The sequence below is a fragment of the Ictidomys tridecemlineatus genome, chromosome 1, assembly GCF_052094955.1.
Source record: "Ictidomys tridecemlineatus isolate mIctTri1 chromosome 1, mIctTri1.hap1, whole genome shotgun sequence".
Classification (NCBI taxonomy): domain Eukaryota; kingdom Metazoa; phylum Chordata; class Mammalia; order Rodentia; family Sciuridae; genus Ictidomys; species Ictidomys tridecemlineatus.
The window spans coordinates 222,652,400-222,672,688 of record NC_135477.1 but is presented as its reverse complement, the minus strand read 5'-3'; the positions used below and the strand labels follow the sequence as shown (position 1 = coordinate 222,672,688).

The following is a 20,289-nucleotide window of genomic DNA, read 5'->3' as shown; positions in this document are numbered from 1 at the left end:
AACTTACAGCCATAGCTATAATAGAGCCAATGTTATAGTTTATAACAAAGAAACAAATGAAAATTTTTATTGAAATAGGACCACAGCATCTTTCTGTACTTTTTGACACTACTTCCTGGGACAAGCACAAACCTTATCGCCTGTCCCCTAATAATAACCCTGCCTACCTTGGCTTCACACTCTCCAAGAAGCTTCCAAAATCAGGGCACAGAGGGATGGGGAGAATGCATCCCTGCAAAACAAGATCAATCAATCTAGAAGAAATAAAAACTACACAGGACATAGGGATGGTCTAGTTTGAATAGATTCCCCCACAGGTCTTGTCCATCAGGTCAAAGTTATTTTATCAGTAAAGATTTAGCAAAAACATTCACAGTATTAGAATGCTTACCCCAATGTCCATCGAGTTTAAGGATATCTCCTAAAAAGAATGTATGCTTTTTTCTAAGTTGCTTAGTTCAGTTTTAGAAGATGACAGCTGATAATACATATTTTCACAATAACATCTGCAAGATATTTCCAGAATCTGGCTTAAATGGCAATGCCCAAAGGCTAAATCTAAATCTTGAATATTCCCAAGGTTATATAAATGAGTGCTGTGTGGGCAGAATCCCTTAAGCTTTAACTCAAAATCAGTCTGGATTGGTGAAATGATTTCTTTTTCTTTCACTCTGACAATTTCATTAAAAGGATATCATTAAGATTTCACTGGGGGTTCTAAATAAACTCTGAAATTATGAAAGCTATTTAATTAAAGACTTTTTGATAGATATTCATAGGAGAGTTTACTAATCAGTACATGCATTTAGTTGACCTATGAAAATTCTCCTCTTGAGTGTTGCTTTGCCCCTTCATCAAGTCTTAATTTGGTAAAAGAGAATAAAGTATGATGAGCTGCTATTGTAATCCCGTCTGACTTGGAGGTGGGTGCAACTGCAGACCCTGTGACGACAAATCTGGGGAAATTGCCATTTAGTTCAAGGCTTCTTTACTGTCATTTCAGGAGAAATCTTAAGCATGTAAAACTGTAAATCAACTTAAAAGTACAATTCCATATTGTTTAACTAAATTCCAGGGAGGACTGCATATAAATTGAGAAAAAATAGAAACCTGTCCACACAGAGCTCTTAAATAAACTTAACAGCTGCCTGAAGACAGGAGATTTAAATAAATGTACACTCAACTCTTACCACTAGACACATACATCTTTTCCCTGTAGTTTGCAGGAAGACCAGTTTCAACAGAAGAAGGCCTTCGAGGATGTTATTACCCATTCTCCAGCTATTAATAGAATAATACAGTAGTCAGAAGACTTTCAAAAGATAAAAGCATCATTCTCTCTAAAGTTTCTGGATGCCTGCCCAAATCACAGTCATATTTTCATATTTGTCAGCTCAAAGAGACTCTTTTATAATAGCAAATAAAAATTAAGTGTTCACACTGGGCTTCAAAGCAAAATTCTTTCAGTGATGATGCATAAAGCACAGTATACATCTTTCTTTAGGAAGGCCTACTGCCTCAAATTCAATATTCGAACTAGTCACATCACAGAGTTAAAACATACTGGGACAATGACTGCTATGATCCAACTTTAAAAAAGTAGGCTAATTATGCAGAAAAGAGTTCTCACATGGGTGAATCCAGGGCCCTTTTGCAGAGGTGACATTTTTCAGAAATGTCCTTAATAAAGATCTGGAACTGAAGAGTGAACAGGCATAAAAAGAGAAGGGATCACAATGAAGAGGCTTTTACCACTTGGTGGGTGCAGAACAGTCTGAGTAAAGAATTCAATCACTTACTAAAACGAATCTGAAAAAGTCTGCTAAATAAAGCTAGTCCTTTGGGTGCGACTTGTTTCTTGGTTGACATGCTCACATCCTAACCTGTCTTGAATGACTTTCCCACTTACTTTACACCCACCCTCATTCAGGAGCAGAGCTGGTTCATAAGCAGATACATGCTTGTGAAAGAGAGAATAACAATGATTTAAACAGCTTTACATTATGGACAATAAATAAGAATTCTATGTAGCTATTAGTTGACTAAAGACTACAAAAGCAAGCCTGTCCTCTTCAGTGGTGTCATTACACAGCATTCTGTTTTAGCAGTTGCTGGACTTGTACATCTCTCTACAGGAAGGAAATTGAAAAGATCCAAAGCTTCAGTGCCTGGGATAGTGCCCAGCAGACAGTCAGCTCTCAATGAGTTGTTGAGAGAAATCCTTGAAATGTGGTTGAATGTTTTCTGCATTCCTGGGTAAATTTGGGAACAAGGAGGGCCAACTGGCAGTGGAGAGGAATTTATTCACATCAAATTTGCATACTGGTGGCCATATCCCCTCAAAGCAAATGGTGACAAAAACTACAAATCCTAGATAAGATTAGGAATAAATCTCTGAGATTAAGGAGAAATAAGGGGAAAAGGTTGGGGGGGATCATTTATGGAAAGAATCATCTTTTAGAGAGAGGTGAATATCTCGACTATTGATAAAGTCTATAGATAGATCAATAAAACAAATTTTAATTTTCAAATATCTTCATGGTAGGCCTCTTAGGAATAATGATTATAAATAAACAGCTGAGGCAAAAGCTACCATGTACTTCCCATTTGCACATTTTTAGTGCTTTACATTTTTTGAGCATTTATCCTCATCCACTTTATTATGTAGATGTAATTTTGCCCAAGTCACAGTTTAACAATGTGAGGAAAGAGATTGGACAATTTGCCTCAGGTCACATGGCTAGAGAGAGGGATAGTAGAGTTTGAAATTTGGATCTGATTCTAAAGCCTGTATGCACAACTATTGTACCACTGTCACTTGGAAAATCTGAGCATTAGGGCAAGTATAGGGAGTTGGACCAATTTGTTTCAATCCTGGTTTAGCCATTTGCTACTTGTACGATACTATGCAAACCTTTGTGTCATTATATGTGAAGTTATACCTATTATCCAGGGTTATTGCATGGGAATTAGAAACATTTTAAAGTACTTGATAGCTGCTATTGCAGTTGTTCTTACTATCATCATTATTACAAAGAATACAGGATTTTGAAGTTCATTTGAGGTTGATGGCCCATTTTTTTCAGTTTATTGGTGCATTTTATTTGTATATAACTTGAGGACAACAGCCATTTAAGAAGAGATCCTTTGCTAGGGCTGGCTCCAGGAATAGCTGAGACCAGAACTCTGGTCTCCTCTGTCCTTGCCCAGTGCAATTTCCACCACTCTTTTCTACCTAATACCAAGAAAACTAAACTAATACCAAACACTGCTAATCAAGTCCAAACCAAATAAGGAAAGAAACTGTTCTTCCTTTGCAGAGAACCATAAAATAGGAATGCAGAAAGCACATGCTTCTGGGAAAAAAAAAATCAACAGAAAAAACGTCAATACTCTTTGGGTACAAATTCCCCCAAGGGAACGCAGACCTGATAGAACTAAAGGAAAAACAAAACAAAACAAAAAAACAAAAAACAAAACCAGCCAACCACACAACATAAGAAAACACCCCTGATAGTGAACCCTGCCAAGAGCTCTGCTTCCCTGGTGGCTCAATGTCAGTGGCTTTCACCTCTGGCATGGTGACCAATTACAAAATGGGCCTTCTACTCCTAACCACAGATGTCGTAAATGACAAATTAAGTGTTTGGGAGACAAAAGGTTATCAGGGAATAAGTACAAAACATACACTGTGTGCATACACACACACACACAGTGGCTAAAATAGGTCCCACTTGGTTTCAGTACATTTACAATGTTTCCTTTTCTAGGATAATGCTGGGTCAGTAGTTTAAACAACGTTTAAAATACCTAATAGAAAAGCCCCCTATGAAAGTGCAAAATAAATATCAAAATAACAATAACACAGACCACTTATGATGCGTCAAATCTATCCAAACATGGGTACAGTGAAGAATGGCAAAATAATTTTTAAGAAAAGCAACCATGGGCGGGGGTGGAAAGGATTTTCCAGTCCAAACAGTGCACAGCTAGGACAATCATACCACCTGCACCATTTGTACCAAGATCAGATCAATGTTCATATTAATTCTTCTGAGAATAGAAAGGGTTCATCATCAGAGATAATATAATTCTAAAATGCTGAAATAATATTCTCTTGATCCAGAGAATTATTAAAACATGCATCTTTAAATAAAAGAGTTAAGATTTTAAAAGAATCTACAATCATGTAAGATGTTTTGTTTTACTTTCATTTGCACAAAAAGTGGTTTATTCATATTTCTCCTTGGTTACTACTGTACTAAAAAAAAATTCAAAAATTTAAACTGGCTTATAATGGCTGTATCTCCAAGGCTACTTGGTGAACAATAGCACGATAGTGTTGCATACTTACTTCAGGGAATCTCCCTACCACGTGTTTGGTTAAGAACTGACATTTTTGTATAAAGAATTAAGAAATCAAATCATATTTCCAAAATAGCCTGCACACATTTTCCTACCAATAACCTTTAAGTTATTTTGCAATAGTGATATTTTGCCAAGATGTTCTAACCATCCTCTTAGATTGACAATTAAAATAATAATAATTCTTACTGTGTTTTTAGCACTCATCACTTTGTTCTCTAACCACATTAGCCTCAGTTTACATTTCTGTGTTCACAGTTAATCACGATGAATTATTTAGAATTACTTTCTTATGATTATGTGAGTTTTCCTCATTTATATATATATATTTATCAGCATATTAGAATTATAATAAGTTTTTTTTAAGTTATAGATTTCCTCTAAGTCAGCTAAAGTAAGACAACAAACATTCCATTGCTCCTTCTGAGATTCAAGCTAAGTGATAACTTGGTGCATTTATTCTAGAAGATACTTCCTCCAACTACCCACAGGAAGCATATTTCAGGCATCATAACTGATTGGGCTTGGGAAGCGCTCCAGATACACTCATGATCATGGTGAATAAGAAGGCATTTGTTATTTTTCAAGCACCTTCACCTTTCCTTTCACTTAGGTGAAAGGTGTTTTTTAATGATTTTTCTTATGGAAGTGTTACCTATCTTTTACATCTTTCTCATGGTCTTATATTTCAGGCTAAAACTTGCATTTTGGTTTCCATCCTACTGACTTTACAGTTTTTTATTAATGCCATTAAATTTCTCTTAGGGCTGGGGGGGGGTAGCTCAATGGTAGGGCACTTGCCCTGGTTCTATCCCAGCGACCCCACCTCCACAATATCCTCTCTTCACAAGCTTTGGGATTGAGAAAAATATTGTTATAATAATTCAGTTTTACAAGCCAAAAGTTCAGCATTCTATCACTCACTATTCTCTCTCAAGTCTATGGGTTAATAATCATATAGAATTAAGCACTGTATGAGGAGTCTAATGAATCTGAACAGAAAACTGTAATTTAGATGTTACCCAGAAAAAAGGAACACTTTGGTTTTTGCTTGAAAAGCAAACAACAAAGGATGGTGTTTTATTCTGAAGAGTTAGGGAGTCTGGTTACATTGCCCAGGCTGGCCTCAAACTCCTAAGCTCAAGCAATCCTCCTGCTGCAGCTCCTAGAGTAGCTGGGACAACTGGCATGGGCTGCCACATCAAGCACAGCCCTACAGTGGTGCAGTATCGCTTCATTCCCATAGGAATATGGCAAATTTGTATTTTTACAATTTTCCAAAGAAAAAAAAAATCATAACCTTTTCTTTCTACATTTGAGCAGTTTAATAGAATCAAACTTCAAAAGAAATCCAGAGTAGGAATCAAAGTCTCCGTGATGGTTCACAGCAATTCAACCACTCTGATGGGAGTCATCTAAGTTTGGAGCAATTTTCCTCACTATGACATGGTGTAAAAAGAAATTCACTCACTATGCATGTCCAACTATAACATTAAATGCCAATAGGTTATTTTTAAGAATTTTATATACACAGAAGTTACATGTGATGCTTCTATGTTTAACAGAGAACAACTAGGGATTTTAAGAAAAGAAGGAAAAGACACAAGCATATTTCACTTATGCCCACAATCAACTGCAACTTTCATGTTTAATATGAAAAATTGAAAAAGCATTTCTAATGTGATGTCAATGCTTTTGAACTTCTAATATTTTAAATGTACATTTAACAAATAGTTTAGTGATCACATCACGCAAATGACAATTTTCAAAATTTCTTTGTAGTTTTCTTCTGTAAATGCAAACAGTTTCATTAAAAATTGGTGAGGCTTTTACAGGAAAATGCTTATTATATTGCTCATTAAAGCTTACCAATTAATTACTAAGTTTAGTCAATGGGGTTCTTTTGAATTGCCTGGGAGATGAATATTTTATTACTTATTTTCATAATAATGAGTAGATTTGAGAGATTTTTACCTTACAAAATGTCTGTGGTTTATTTCACAATGTTATTTATTTGTTAAACTAAAGCATTATTCATTATTTTCTTCTACATTTCTCCCTTTACTTTTGTATGAGTTTTTTAAAAAATATTTAAAACGTTAAGAAATCCAACATTACACATCATCAAGCTATGGCCAAATTCACCAAAAAAATGTGCCCGCAGTCCTTTAAAAAAAAAGAAAAAGGTTCATGCATACAGAAAATACATGGAAAACTTGCTGTTCTTACAATAAGAACAGAATGGAACAGAAAAATAAATAAATTTCCACATCTGCGTAAATTATTCTTTTTACAGAGAGGTCGGGTAAGTTCATGCAGAAAAACCCTACAGAATAGGCCTGTCATTAAAAATAAATGAAGCAAGGATTATTGGGCTTAAATTGTTTTTTTAAGAGTCAAAAAGTTTTTCAAGGACTTTAGCCAAGTACATGAAGATAAGTGATGCCCACTCTGGTTTCACCAAAAACCACAATTCTTTTCAGAAATCATAAACTCCAGTGGCTCTGGCAGAATGAATAGTAACCTGGATCACACTAGCAGCACAGGAACCCTCCGAATGTGCCAATACACTTCATCACTGAACTGTTAGATCAAAACAGGCAATGTGCATGCTCCTGATGGGGCACAGTTTATGTATTTGGTGGTACCTATTTGAGTAATTCCTTTTCTTCCTTCCCACCCCTTCATCTAGAAGAGGGCCCACTTCTTCCCATGGTTTAGCATTAGGAAAAGAAGCTGGAGAGCTAGGCAAGGGCTGGCTCCTGAAGGCCTCATCAAGAGAATTATTTATTCTCCGTGTGAGGAGGAACCACTGGATGGCTTTGGGCAGGGGACTGACATGATCTGATTTAAAAAAGGTATGAAAGAAGATGAAGAGTGCAACAATGGAAGCAAAGAGACCAGACAGGAGGTGTTTACAAGAATTCAGGCAGTCAAACTACAGAATAAAGCCTCGGTGCCCATCAACAGATGAACAGGTAAAGAAAATGTGATATATATAAACAACGGAGGTCTATTTAGCAGTAAAGAAAAATGAAATTATGCCATTTGCAAGAAAATGAATGGAAACAGAGATCATCATATTAAGCAAAATAAGTCAAATTCAGAAGGCCCACGGTTGCATGTTTTCTCTCATATATAGAAACTTGAAAAGGGAAAGAAAGAAAAACATGGTGGTGGGGTGGTTCTGATGAAAATCAAAGGGAGATCAGTAGAGCAGAGGAGAGGGACTGGGGGAGAGAGGAGAGAAAGGAAAGGGGAAATTCTGGGGCAAGACACTGGTCAAATTTTATTGTTATACTGTATACATGAATGAATATGTAATGACAAATGCCACTATTATGTGCAACTATAATGTACCAATAAAAAAGTCTAAAAAAAATTCAGGCAGGCTGGGCACAGTGGCATTTACCTGTAATCCCACTGATTTAGGAGGATGAGGCAGGAGAACTGCAAGTTCAAGGTCAGCCTCAGCAACTTAATAAGGTTAGCAAGACCCTGTGCCAAAATAAAAAAATAAGAAGGGCTGGGAATATATGTGGTTGAGTGGTTAAGTGCCCTGGGTTCACCCCCTAATACAACAAAAAAAGAAAAGAATGATCCATTTTCTTAGTAAAATAGGTATTAAGGCCATCCACTGAAAAAGGGGGGAGAAGAAATGGATGGTTTGAAACACAGAGAGAGAGAAACTATGAAATAGTTCTTCCCAGAGAACTGAAAAAGGAGATATGGTAAGATGTCAGGAAATCTGGAGCCATTGGAGCTTATGGTTATCAGTTTAATGAGAAGCCAGTCAGGAATGTTGTAGGCTTTTGCTCCTATCATATTCAGCTATTCAAATGTAGGTGTGGAGCAAGATGAGAAGAAGACTGTCCAAATTATAGTCCTTGAAAATGAGGTTTTCCAGGTGGTTCAGCTACTGTCATGGAAAAGTCTAGAAGAGAATGGCCTTAGAGTGGGTGACTGAGACAGAGTGACAGAAAGACTTTGGGAAAGATGGAGTTAAAAAGCTGGGAGTCCAGGGTGGTGAATGAATTTTTTTCCTGGGGGGCTGGTGTTCCTAAGAATGACAGACTGAGCCAGGGGAAGAGGAGTAAAACAAGGTACTCACAAGCTTCAGTGAGTGATGAGCAGAATTATCAGGAGGTTGTAGAAAATGTTTCCAGGAGGGTGACAGGTAGTATAGTGTGATGGCTTATAACTCAAGCAATGGGAGTTGTTTTTTTTTTTTTTTTCACTAGAAGAAAAATGCTCTGGACGTGGCCATGAGGAAGAAGAAAGATACTCCTTGACTGGTGTCCTGGGATATATGGGTATGAGATAAAAATCACGAAGAAGAGAATAACAGGCAGTGAAAGAAGTTTCTTATAGAGACCTTACAGGGCCTGAGGCCTACATGGTAAACACCACCATGCCTGGCACAGAGCCAAATACATGACAGGGTTTGAATAAATACTTTGGTTTTAACTAAAAGGAGTTCAAAAGTATTATCAATTCCACAGACAAATAGTCTAGATATGAGGCTTTAAGTAAAGTCCAGAAGGGAGATTTAAACAGTTTAAAGAGATACTAGACAAGAGATATACAAGGCAAGAGATGAACTGAAGAAATGACTTAATCATCTAGTGAGCATCTTCTCACTGCCCTCTCAGCTAGTTTCTACCCTAATACTTTACTCTTTTCTTAGCTTATTATTTGTTTTTCCTCTAAGAATTGCTGATTTCCTGATTCACTGGAAATTTATCAGCTCAGATTCTGTTTCTTTTGCTCATCACTACACTCCTAAGTCCTAGTACAGTGTGGCAAACACCGAGATGCTCAAAGAATACTGAATGAACAAAACTGAGATGAGGAAAAGCACAGTCAGAGGCAACAAATAAACTTACATTGTCCAGAGAAAGGCTGACAAGTATCCAGCACTTCTATGAACCCCTTCTTGGGGAAGGAATTGCAACTTGGAAAGGAAATGGTGAAATCTGGATGCTGATTGTTGATTCCTGAGCAAACAGGTGAGCAAAGTTGTATTCTTGAGGGCACAGGGCTAAACAGCACGTGACTGAGGAAGAAGCTTGGAGTGGCCAAGAGAGACATGGGTCAGTTCCCACTTCTCTACTCACCCACCTTCAATGTCCTGCCTTATTCACCTCCTCCCAAGATAGCTCCATCCTGCCTGTGTTGTCTCCCACGTTCTCCATTTCCCGTTCTGATAGACCACCACTATTTCCACTCTACTTCCAGCTTCTGTACCACTCTTGCTTTGCAGCTGTGAACATGGACATATTTGCTGTTTATTGAGTATGCACACATGAATTAAGACATATTGACATCAGATAGTTTATCTTTTAGATTATAAACTCTCAGAGGCAGGATCTGTAGTCTCCTTAATGTAATCTTTGGTTAGCTAACTCTGTTTGTTTAGGTCAAGGGTGAAGGTTTAATCTCTAAATGGATTACTTAATTTTACTTTGCTTTGCTGTCTCAAACTACCTCCAGCCCAGTCACTCTCTACACTGGGAGAAGTGTTAAGTAAAAAGAACAATATGGAGGAGGGACCCCCACATTTGAATAAAAATTTCCACTTCACAATTGCAAACACCATATGTTAAAAAGAACAGCAGTGAAATTCCAAAGTACCTGAAAAATGAGTTGAGAAAACAAAAAGGTTTATATAATCTAAAATTCCTGACTGCAGAAATATGTAAATATATATTTAAACTTGAAATATATGGCCATTCCTATTAAATGTAAAGTCAAATAAATTTATGTTAAAGTAAAATGTAGTCTACTCATTCCACCAACCATAAACAGAAGTTTCGAGCTGAGAAGGACCTTGCAGGCCAGCTTTCTCATTTTTAGCTAAATTGAAGCCTCAAGAAGGACTGCCTAGATGCCCGGCATCAGCCCACAGGACAGGCAGGAGTGTAGCTGGGAGACTATAGGCTTTGACCTTCTGACATGTCTTTGAACCTGATCTACTAACTATTAGCAGGGTGACACTGGGAAACCTCATTCATTCAAACCTTGACTTCCTTAAGTATGAGTGAGAGATAATGTCCTTATGATGTACTAAAGAGGTGTAAAAATTTAAAGTGACATTAATTTTGAAGGGTCAAGTACAGAACTTTCAGACTATAGAAACAAAATCAAGCCAGATTATAGAAACTTTCCACTAAACCCTTTTGGAATAAACTTTCTAATCACTATTTAAAAAGTAAAAAATGTTAGCAGAAACCAGCCAAATTAAGGAGAACATCATATCATAATCTTTAAAAGTTGTATTCAGGAGTAGAAGATTCTAAAGCAAGGGGAAGGACTGCATTGGAGATAGAAAAGCTAGTTGGCTAAAATCCAGAAAACTATGAACAGCCTCCAATTTGGGGAAAATGGATCTGAGGTAGCATTTTAGCAGGCTGGGGAGCAGGAAGAAAAATTGGAGTAAAAACCTTTGCTTGTCATCATAGGACCTCCTCAGGCACAGAAAAGTAAATCAGTGTGTGCCATTTTGGTTTTTCATGCCTGGGAGGAAAGGAGGAGAAGCAAAGGGAGATGAGTCATAATCAAGCAAAACTAATTCATTATAGCCAAATTCTATTATGATAGTATATGAAGGAGTCTGACAAATCCAATCATGTAACCTGAGATCTCATTATTGTGAAGCTAATGAAATAAGGACATGGGCTGGGATGAAGGAAGGGGACAGTCAACTGTCAATTGTGTTAAATCTGGGTTTGTGCTAATCTGGGGTGTGCTAGACTGTAACAGCATTTACTGTATCTTAAGCAGTAAACAAAGGCTTAGCAAAAACGAAGAATAAATAAGATCTGAACTTGTGAGTGTTGAGGGTGGGTAAAGAATGAGAATGAAAGAGAGAGGAATGCGGGTGAAGAGTCCTTCCTTCTCTGTGGATTAATGATACATGGAAAAAGCATGCATGATTTGCTGGGAAAGTACAGAAACATGTCTGCTGGTCAGATAGGGTTTGTCAAGGGAAAGAGCTGAGGCTGATGTTCTTGGTCAAAACAAAAACAAAAGAACCAAACAAACAATAAAATACGACTAAACAAACAAATGAAAAACAAAATCCAAAAGGGTTGCTAGAATTTCACTGAATTAGAGGAATAATCAAAAGCCATAGAATTCCCCTCCCCCCATATCCTCACTCCTCCATCTGTGAGTACGTAGAGTAAACCCCCATATAGGACATTTAACACAATGACAGAGGAAGAGCAAAGGCCAGATCCTAAAATCAATTGCATGTAGCCCCAGCTCAACTAAATCTACCTTTTCCCCAACACACGGGTTCTCGGGTCAACCCCATAAACTGAATGAAGGTTTGGGATAAGGCACAAGGTCAAATCAGAAAAGGCTGAATGAAAGACAAAGAATTCAGTAACACTGTAGAGCGAAGAGATGTTCATGACTATTGTTCAAATTAAACTTAAGTCTAACATAAAGAGAAAAAAATATAATAATTTAAGCAGGATTCTCAGAGCAAAGAGAACAAAAAACAAAACAAAAAAAGAGGTGAAAAGGAGGCAAGAATCCACTTTTAGAAGAAAACACAGTCCTCTACCTCTCCTCAAGATTCCCATGAGGCATTACAGTATAGGATTACAGAAAATATAAATGAAAGGAGACATCAGTGTTGAGATAAAGTAAAAGAATGAGATAAAAAGAGAAGATAAAGGAGGAAACAATTATGAATGAAATAATACTATGACAGAATAAATAAATTAGAAACAGAAGAGGCACAGGTGAAAGAATTAGTGGCATACCCCAAAACCTTAGAAACTCAAGATAATAACAGTGATGAACAAGATAATGATGCAGAGATTGAGGCAATCCAGGAATGGAGGTCAGGGAATGGCAAAGAATATAAGTGTCTAACAAAGACCTGAAGCTTAATAGGAGGTTCCTACCAAATATTAATGACCTTTTCCCCACTCAACTACAATCATCATTTTTGATGAAACAATGTTTCATGGTTCTTTTGCTTTATATAAGACTCCCTCATAAGCAAACAGTAAAAAATAAAATAAAATAATAATGTTTGGCTTTATTAAATTCTCTCTGATCTTTATTTTGTGGCCTTATAGATCTCCTATTTGTATAACAGTGGCTCTCCTAGAAAGAAAGTACTAGAAATTTGGTCCTATATGGTACTCTTGTTCAGTGAATAAAAAAAGAAATCTGGAAGCAATCTGTTAATACAAAACTATTAGTTTATGCTGTTGGTGCCTTTATCTAATAGATTTCCAAAGCAGCTGTAGTTATTAAAATAGTGAACTTATTACTTCCAAGTGGACATGTTTTTATTAAGAGAACAATTAAGATAGTTCATTGTTTTTATATATTTTAACTTTTTCATTAACCAAGGTTGAACATTTGCTAAAATGCACAAAGTGGATCAAGTGACTCACAATTATTGCCATTCATTATCTCCTCACATTCATGAGGAATACTGGGCTAGAGGCTTTAATGAGACATGCTACTTGGAACATAAATGTACGTGACCCGGATCTTTACACACACACACACACACACACACACACACACACACACACACACACACAGAACCACAAATCATTATCTCTGTTGTTCTCAGGAGAATTTGTTCTTAAACTTTAAAGATTTTCTTTATGTTTAGAAGTGTCTATGAATGAAAATAACATTAACAAAAAGCATTTTATAATCTTTTTTTTTAAAAAATCAAAAGCTACATAATGATTGCTACATGGAAGGTGCTTGATAAACAATTAGTTAGATGAATAATGCTCAATGCCTTCAAGACAACAATTTAATAACTTATTTCTTGTTGCCTACAGCATTGTAAAATGCTCTAAATCCAACCAAAGTCAGTGTGTCCTCCATTGCATGCTCTTTACAGACAGCTATGTAATTGGCACTCTACTAAATAGCCAGGGTTCTACAGGACAAGACGTTTTGTTAAAAAATACATTAAAATAATAAAAAATAACTCACTATGTATTTAAATATAAACAATGAAAAAAAGAACTAATAGCAGTTTGACTTTTATTTTCAAGTAAAAAATAGGAAACTGCCCATTTAAAAAGTTGCTGGGTTTGAAAACAGATCTTCCTATGGATTTACAACAATCAAGTGAACCACTTTTGCAATTTGTTCTCAAATATTAGGAGGTGCAGTCTGTCATTTAAAATGTTGCCATGGAAGGCAGAATGCACGGACCAAGCGCCTTCTACTCAAAATACAGCCTTAGTGGGCTTGCTTGTATTCCAAGGATATGTCTCCTCAAACACTGGTTTGTCTCACAGTTTTTAACTTTTTGAGGGCTTGACTTAGTCCAAATATGCCATGGCATGCATACAAAAGTTAACCTCTTATATTTTGAAACAGAAAGAAAAAAAAGGTGAACATATACTGACAGAAGATTCTCTCATATTAGTTCAAAACACTGAACTTTCTCAACTTGATGAAAGAGTTCCCCAAGTTTAAATAATACCAATAATTCTCTTTGCACACGATTGTGGCATATGTGAAGAGTGGGGGGGGGGCAGGGCAAATAAATAACAAAAAGAAAACAAAAACCAAGAAAAAGCAAACCTCAGTCAGGCCTAAGGACTAACACGTGAATCATGTTGCTGGAGGCTGCCATGGTAAGGGTGGCCTGGTTGGCCAACATTAAGTGAGAAAAGGCTCTACATGAATGTGGGAAAACAATGTTAAGTAAAACCATAAACATGGATGTTGCAACTGGATGATTATGTGAAAGACCAATCAAGTAATAAAAGGCAGCGCGTGGGATTGCAAGGAACCACTTCTGCTAAGCTGAGTGGACATCTCCAAGAACACAGACAGTGTCATGATGGCAGATCTACTGTGGCCGCAGCTAGGGGCAGAATGAGAGTGTAAAGACCTGAGAAAAGGGGCTCCGAGCAGGTTCCTATTTGTTAGCTTAAGCTCCTACAGCCTAACCACGACTTCCATCATTTCGTTCCTGTCTCCATTTGGGGATAAGCATAATGGAGGATGATTTCAACCTGTTCTCTACCATGATGCATTCCAGGCAACACATTAAAACAGTCCACCACTGCACTTATGCACCTGATAAAGACATCTTCCATTCCAGTCTTCTTCCATGCCTCTCCCCTAACCCCCAAGCAAAGTTCATACAAACCAATAGGTCACAGTGAATCCTAAAACGTATTCCCACAGCGATATTTAGAGCATTTTCCTTCTGGACTTTATTAAACATAATGTTCTAAGAATTATGAGCGCTCTAAGGTATTCCTGAATAATAACCCAAACTGCAGAGAGAAAGTTAAGTGGCAATTAAAATCCCAGAGACAGAGGGAACACTGAGACTTGGAAACAACAGCACCTGCTCCTGGAGTGCTGGACTGCTGACCTCACTGGGTCAGCAGACTGCCAGAGGGCCAAATTGGGTCCACTGCTTGGTTTTGTATGGCCCACAGGACTTAAGAAAGGTTTTCACATTTTTAAATGGTTGAGGGGAAAATCTTTTTAAAAATAATATTTTGTGATGTGTGAAAATTATACGATATTCAAATGTCAACATACATAAAGAAAGACTCATTTAAAGACGGCTGGCCACATCCATTTGTTTACATATTGTCTCTGGCACTTTGGTGTTGCAGAGTAGTTGGGACTTTGAATACGGTCTGCAAAACATAACATATTTAAAATCTGACCCTTTCCAGAAAAAGTTTGCAGCCCCTGAGTAAAATCAGAGCTTCCACTACCATCTGTGGTGAGGGATCTGGTTTGTTTTCTAATCCATCATAGATCTGAGCTACACTCTTGGATACTACAAAATCACACACTTGGACATTGTAGCAATGTCAAATTGCTCTAAGTTTCTCAAATGCTTTCTCTCAGTGTCAGTATGTATCTTCTTGCACACTGGTACAAAAATCAAAAATCATATGGACTGGAAGCAGACTTTGTTTTAAAAAGTACTGATCTAGATAATAAGTATACCTTCATATACATTTTTTGGGGGGAACTTCACTCCTTCCCTAAATACTTTTGACGTGATGACTACTAAAAGTAAATAAATATACAGACCTGAATAAAATTATAGTTTTTCTATGAAACTTTTCTTTTTGAATGACTTGCTTTAAAATTAAACTCTTTTGTTTCTTCCTACCAACTGCTGCATTATATATTCTCTTAGGCTTTAGATAAAAGAAAAAAATGTTTCTTTTGTATTTTGTGCTTTTGGGAATGGTAACTCAAATTTCATAAACAGAACAATTAGTACGAATGTTTTTTGGACAATCTGTGCTGTGATTTTGGAAACTGTGAAAGAAGAGAGTGAGAGGATCTGAGTCCTTGCACAGACAAAACAGCTTTCTATGTTTAAATTTTTAAAAGGTTGAAAAGATTTCTTCTTATGCTTGCTTTATAATAGCAAAGTCCCTTGACATGTCAAAGGCCACAAAAGTAATTTTTAGCTTAGGTACAAAACGTGCTTTGGGCCTGTTTTATATGACACTCCCTGGTTTTAGTGTTGCATTTTAAAAAACGAATGTGAAAAAAAAAATCGTCTTCTTCAAAAAAAATTTTTATTGGCTCAAAGTTAGTAGTGATTTACTTTCAAATTTCAATCTTCATCCCTCTAGGGAAATACTTATTTAATTTTACCGTGATTCCCGGTTTAAGAAATAAAATAATTTCTAAATGTTTTTAAACATTAAGAAAGATGAAACTTCATTATTGTGCCAATGACTTTTTCTATTATTAGGTGTCAAATGATAGAACATTCAAATAAGAAACAGCACTGGGATTTCATTGTGTTAGTAGAAAGGAAGATCTATAAAAAGGAATACAAGGTGTATTTAAGTACGTGAAAAGAGTAAATGATCCCCGAACCTGTTTTATTAGATGACAAATAGGAAAATGTTCTCTTTATTTGTTGTTACATAAGAATGTTGTTGCTAGTAAAGGATAAAAATTTCAAAGCAGAGGCAATATAAAACTGCTGTAGATTGAGCTCCTGCAAATGCCTGGTTTGCTATGCAGCTTACCATCATAAAACAGTCAAAATAGTAAGATACGCTAGTTTGGAACATTAATGTAATGTTTATAAATATTTATATGCATACTGAACTAGACCTTTACTAGGAGATGCAGCTGTGGTATAGAAGAAAAATTGGAACTTGATTGGAGCCTTCATTTTGCCAAATACTAGGCTGCATAATCTTGTGGAAGTTACTTACTTAACCTCTCTGAGCCTCTTTCTCATCGGTGAAATAACATGAGATTCTATGTATTATGTATTTAGGAAGATAATACAATTGTCTAGGAAACTATAAAAAAATCTACGCAAATGTAAGGGATTATTATTATTGAGTAGGGAACTCAGAGAAACTTACTTTTTATTACATGTATAAATTTTCTGTAAATACAATGAGATTTTTACACTGCAAAATAGGTTCTAAGTTGTTTTTGCACTTTAGTGGCCTTTACTAATGCCACTCCTTCTTGAAAATATTTACTGAGGTGGGCTTCCGTTAGAGGCTTTATTACAGGAGACTTTAACTGTAGTTGTGTTCCTTGCTGTGGGTTTGAAACAGGAGGACCCTGGTGGGAATGTGAAGAGGGAGTGATTTTTTGTTATTGTTGTTGTTGTTGTTGTTGCCAACACTTGAAGTTAGAAGAGGAGTGGGCCAAGACAATGCAAGAACAAACCTATCATCCCACATATTGCATTTTCCTCAGTTTATATATTCCCAATTAACATGGACACAGAAAAGATTCCCTGATCCATCATAAAAGACTATTTGTAGAATAAAAGCTGCAGCCGACTTATTATATAGGAGTCTTATGCTTTGATGCATTATCTATGATCCCTCAAAAACATCAGGGTTTCCGCTTCAGAGTTAAGATTAAGATGTGAAATGGATTTTTGTTACCCTTATGCACATGCACATTAAACAGATACTATAAAAATAGCATCTCACCTTCAAAATCTAAGTTTATTTTATCATCAGATTTTTAGTTAAATATATACTGGTTCAAGAACTCTATTCTATACAAGGTATTTCTCATTATCTGACTTTTTTTTTTCTTTTTAATCCTCAAAGACAAGGTTGTTACATGCATCCTCTTCACCTATCATGTAGAAACACAATCCTCTTTCTTGGGATCTAAGGCCTATGTCTTGGTGTAGAACTTGTACCCAGGTTTCTCATGATTTGGAGAAGAACAAATGAATTAATTAATATAACAAAAGGGAAAAACGAGGTAATTGTTTCCTAATCATATTCCCAGGTTTCATAGCCTAACCCTAACCAAATCATATGTCCATTCCCTACACTATGTCCTCACCTTCCCCCACTTCCCAATCATTCCATGTCTGCCCCAGAACAGCTTTCTTGTTACGTCAAATGTTTGATAGTCTAAAAAGCCAGTTAAAACTCACATTCCATGTTTAGAAACTTTGAGAAGAGGTTACAATACTGAGAATTTATACTGCGCTAGGCCTCCAGGTCAAGGGCTTTTATGTACACAGCCTTATTTAAAATAGGAAAATTAGGCATTGTTATCCAAAGTTTGCCTTCAACGTTCTGCACACTGGACCACACTGCCTCTTTGAATAGGTGAGAGCATATTTCCTTTTAAAAGCATGGTTTGTAAAGTGGAAACTATTTCATGGAAGAAATTGATCTCTTCAATGTTTCCAACGTGTCCTGACCTTGGTTAATGAATGCTTTATTCCAACACCACCTTCTAGAACCTGCCTATGGTTCTTTGTTCCTTTCAGCACCAAAATACATCTCCTGTCTTTGGTTAATACAATACCAATGTCTTAGTTAACTTAAAGTTTATCTAACAAATAAATTGAGTACTTCTCATGCTACATTGGGCCAGGTCCCAGAGATCATCATCATTGGAGAATTTAACATGCCTTCAGTTAAGGATTATAACACAAAAGAAGATAGCAAAGTTAAAGAGCTTATATCTACGCTATTTGATCCTGACATCTCAATGATTTCCTTCATTAAACAATGAGGTTACTTCTGAAATGAATGAAATTTTCTATCTAATCATTTTTTTCCACCAAGATTTATCATTTCATTCTTTGTTCAGCTTTATAAATATGTAAATACTTTGCAAAATATTACTTGTGAGCTCACAGCAATATTATATTAGGATTATACCTATAGATAAAAATCCTATAACTGGGAAGGATTTACAGTTGGGGAATGTTTTAATAAATCAAACACACTTATAAAACTTACATTTAAAACAAGGCAGAAAACTAACATCAGCAAAAAGGGCAGAGTGGTACCTCTAAAGGCTCTACCTCCAAGGAAATTTTGAAAACTTAAACAAAAACTTTCAGAATCAACTTTGTCAGAACTCTGGAAAACAGGCAAAGGGCTTCAGCAAACAAGTGAACACTGAATCAAAAGAAATGCAATTTAGAAATGGTAGGAAAGCACCATAGCACTTTTGTATGTTCTGGCCTAATTTCCCTCCCTGGCTCTCTTGTTTTGGATCTTGGCACTCAAGAAAATTTCTTTACTTTTGCCTTTTTTTAAAAAAAATATTTATTTTAGTTGTAGATGGACACAATACCTTTATTTTTTAAAATTTTTTTAGGGTTCTTTTTTTTATTGGTTGTTCACAACACTACAAAGCTCTTGACATATCATATTTCATACATTAGATTGAAGTGGGTTATGAACTCCCAATTTTACCCCAAATGCAGATTGCAGAATCACGTTGGTTACACAGCCACAATTTTACATAATGCCCTATTAGTAATTGTTGTATTCTGCTACCTTTCCTATCCCCTACTATCCCCCCTCCCCTTCCCTCACATCTTCTCTCTCTACCCCATCTACTGTAATTCATTTCTCTCCTTGTTTATTTTCCCATTCCCCTCACAACCTCTTATATGTAATTTTGTATAGCAATGAGGGTCTCCCTTCATTTCCATGCAATTTCCCTTTTCTCTTCCTTTCCCTCCCATCTCATGTCTCTGTTTAATGTTAATCTTTTCTTCCTGCTCTTCCTCCCTGCTGTGTTCATAGTTGCTCTCATTATATCAAAGAAGACATTTGGTATATGTTTTTTAGGGATTGGCTAGCTTCACTAAGCATAATGTGCTCTAGTGCCATCCATTTCCCTGCAAATTCCATGATTTTGTCATTTTTTAGTGCTGCATAATATTCCATGGTGTATAAATGCCACATTTTTTTTTTATCCATTCATCTATTGAAGGGCATCTGGGTTGGTTCCACAGTCTAGCTATTGTGAATTGTGCTGCTATGAACATCAATGTGGCAGTATCCCTGTAAGGTCTTCAGGGAATAGTCTGAGAAGGGCAATAGCAGGGTCAAATGGTGGTTCTATTCCCAGCTTTCCTAGGAATCTCCATACTGCTTTCCAAATTGGCCGCACCAATTTGCAGTCCCACCAGCAATGTACAAGTGTACCCTTTTCTCCACATCCTCACCAGCACTTGTTGTTGTCTGACTTCATAGTGGCTGCCAATCTTACTGGAGTGAGATGGTATCTTAGGGTGGTTTTGATTTGCATTTCTCTGACTGCTAGAGATGGTGAGCATTTTTTCATGTACTTGTTGATTGATTGTATATCCTCCTCTGAGAAGTGTCTGTTCAGGTCCTTGGCCCATTTGTTGATTGGGTGATTTGTTATCTTATTGTCTAATTTTTTGAGTTCTTTGTATACTCTGGATATTAGGGCTCTATCTGAAGTGTGAGGAGTAAAAATTTGTTCCCAGGATGTAGGCTCCCTATTTACCTCTCTTATTGTTTCTATTGCTGAGAAAAAACTTTTTAGTTTAAGTAAGTCCCATTTGTTGATTCTTGTTATTAACTCTTGTGCTGTGGGTGTCCTATTAAGGAATCTGGAGCCTGACCCCACAATGTGTAGATCGGAGCCAACTTT

General features: G+C 36.5%; 1 protein-coding gene across 6 annotated transcripts in view; it reads right to left on the bottom strand.

Moving 5' to 3' along the window:
• Arl15 (ARF like GTPase 15) overlaps positions 1–20,289 on the bottom strand; it is a 395,233-nt gene that overhangs the window by 41,687 nt on the left and 333,257 nt on the right. The window contains exon 5 of one of the 6 annotated variants that reach the window (XM_078016438.1): positions 9,488–9,628. The exons of the other annotated variants lie outside the window; for them this stretch is intronic. Coding sequence (XP_077872564.1) covers positions 9,506–9,628 — 123 coding nt within the window. The 3' untranslated portion in view covers positions 9,488–9,505. Of the gene's footprint in view, positions 1–9,487; positions 9,629–20,289 lie in introns of those variants that run through there. 6 annotated transcript variants of the gene reach the window in all.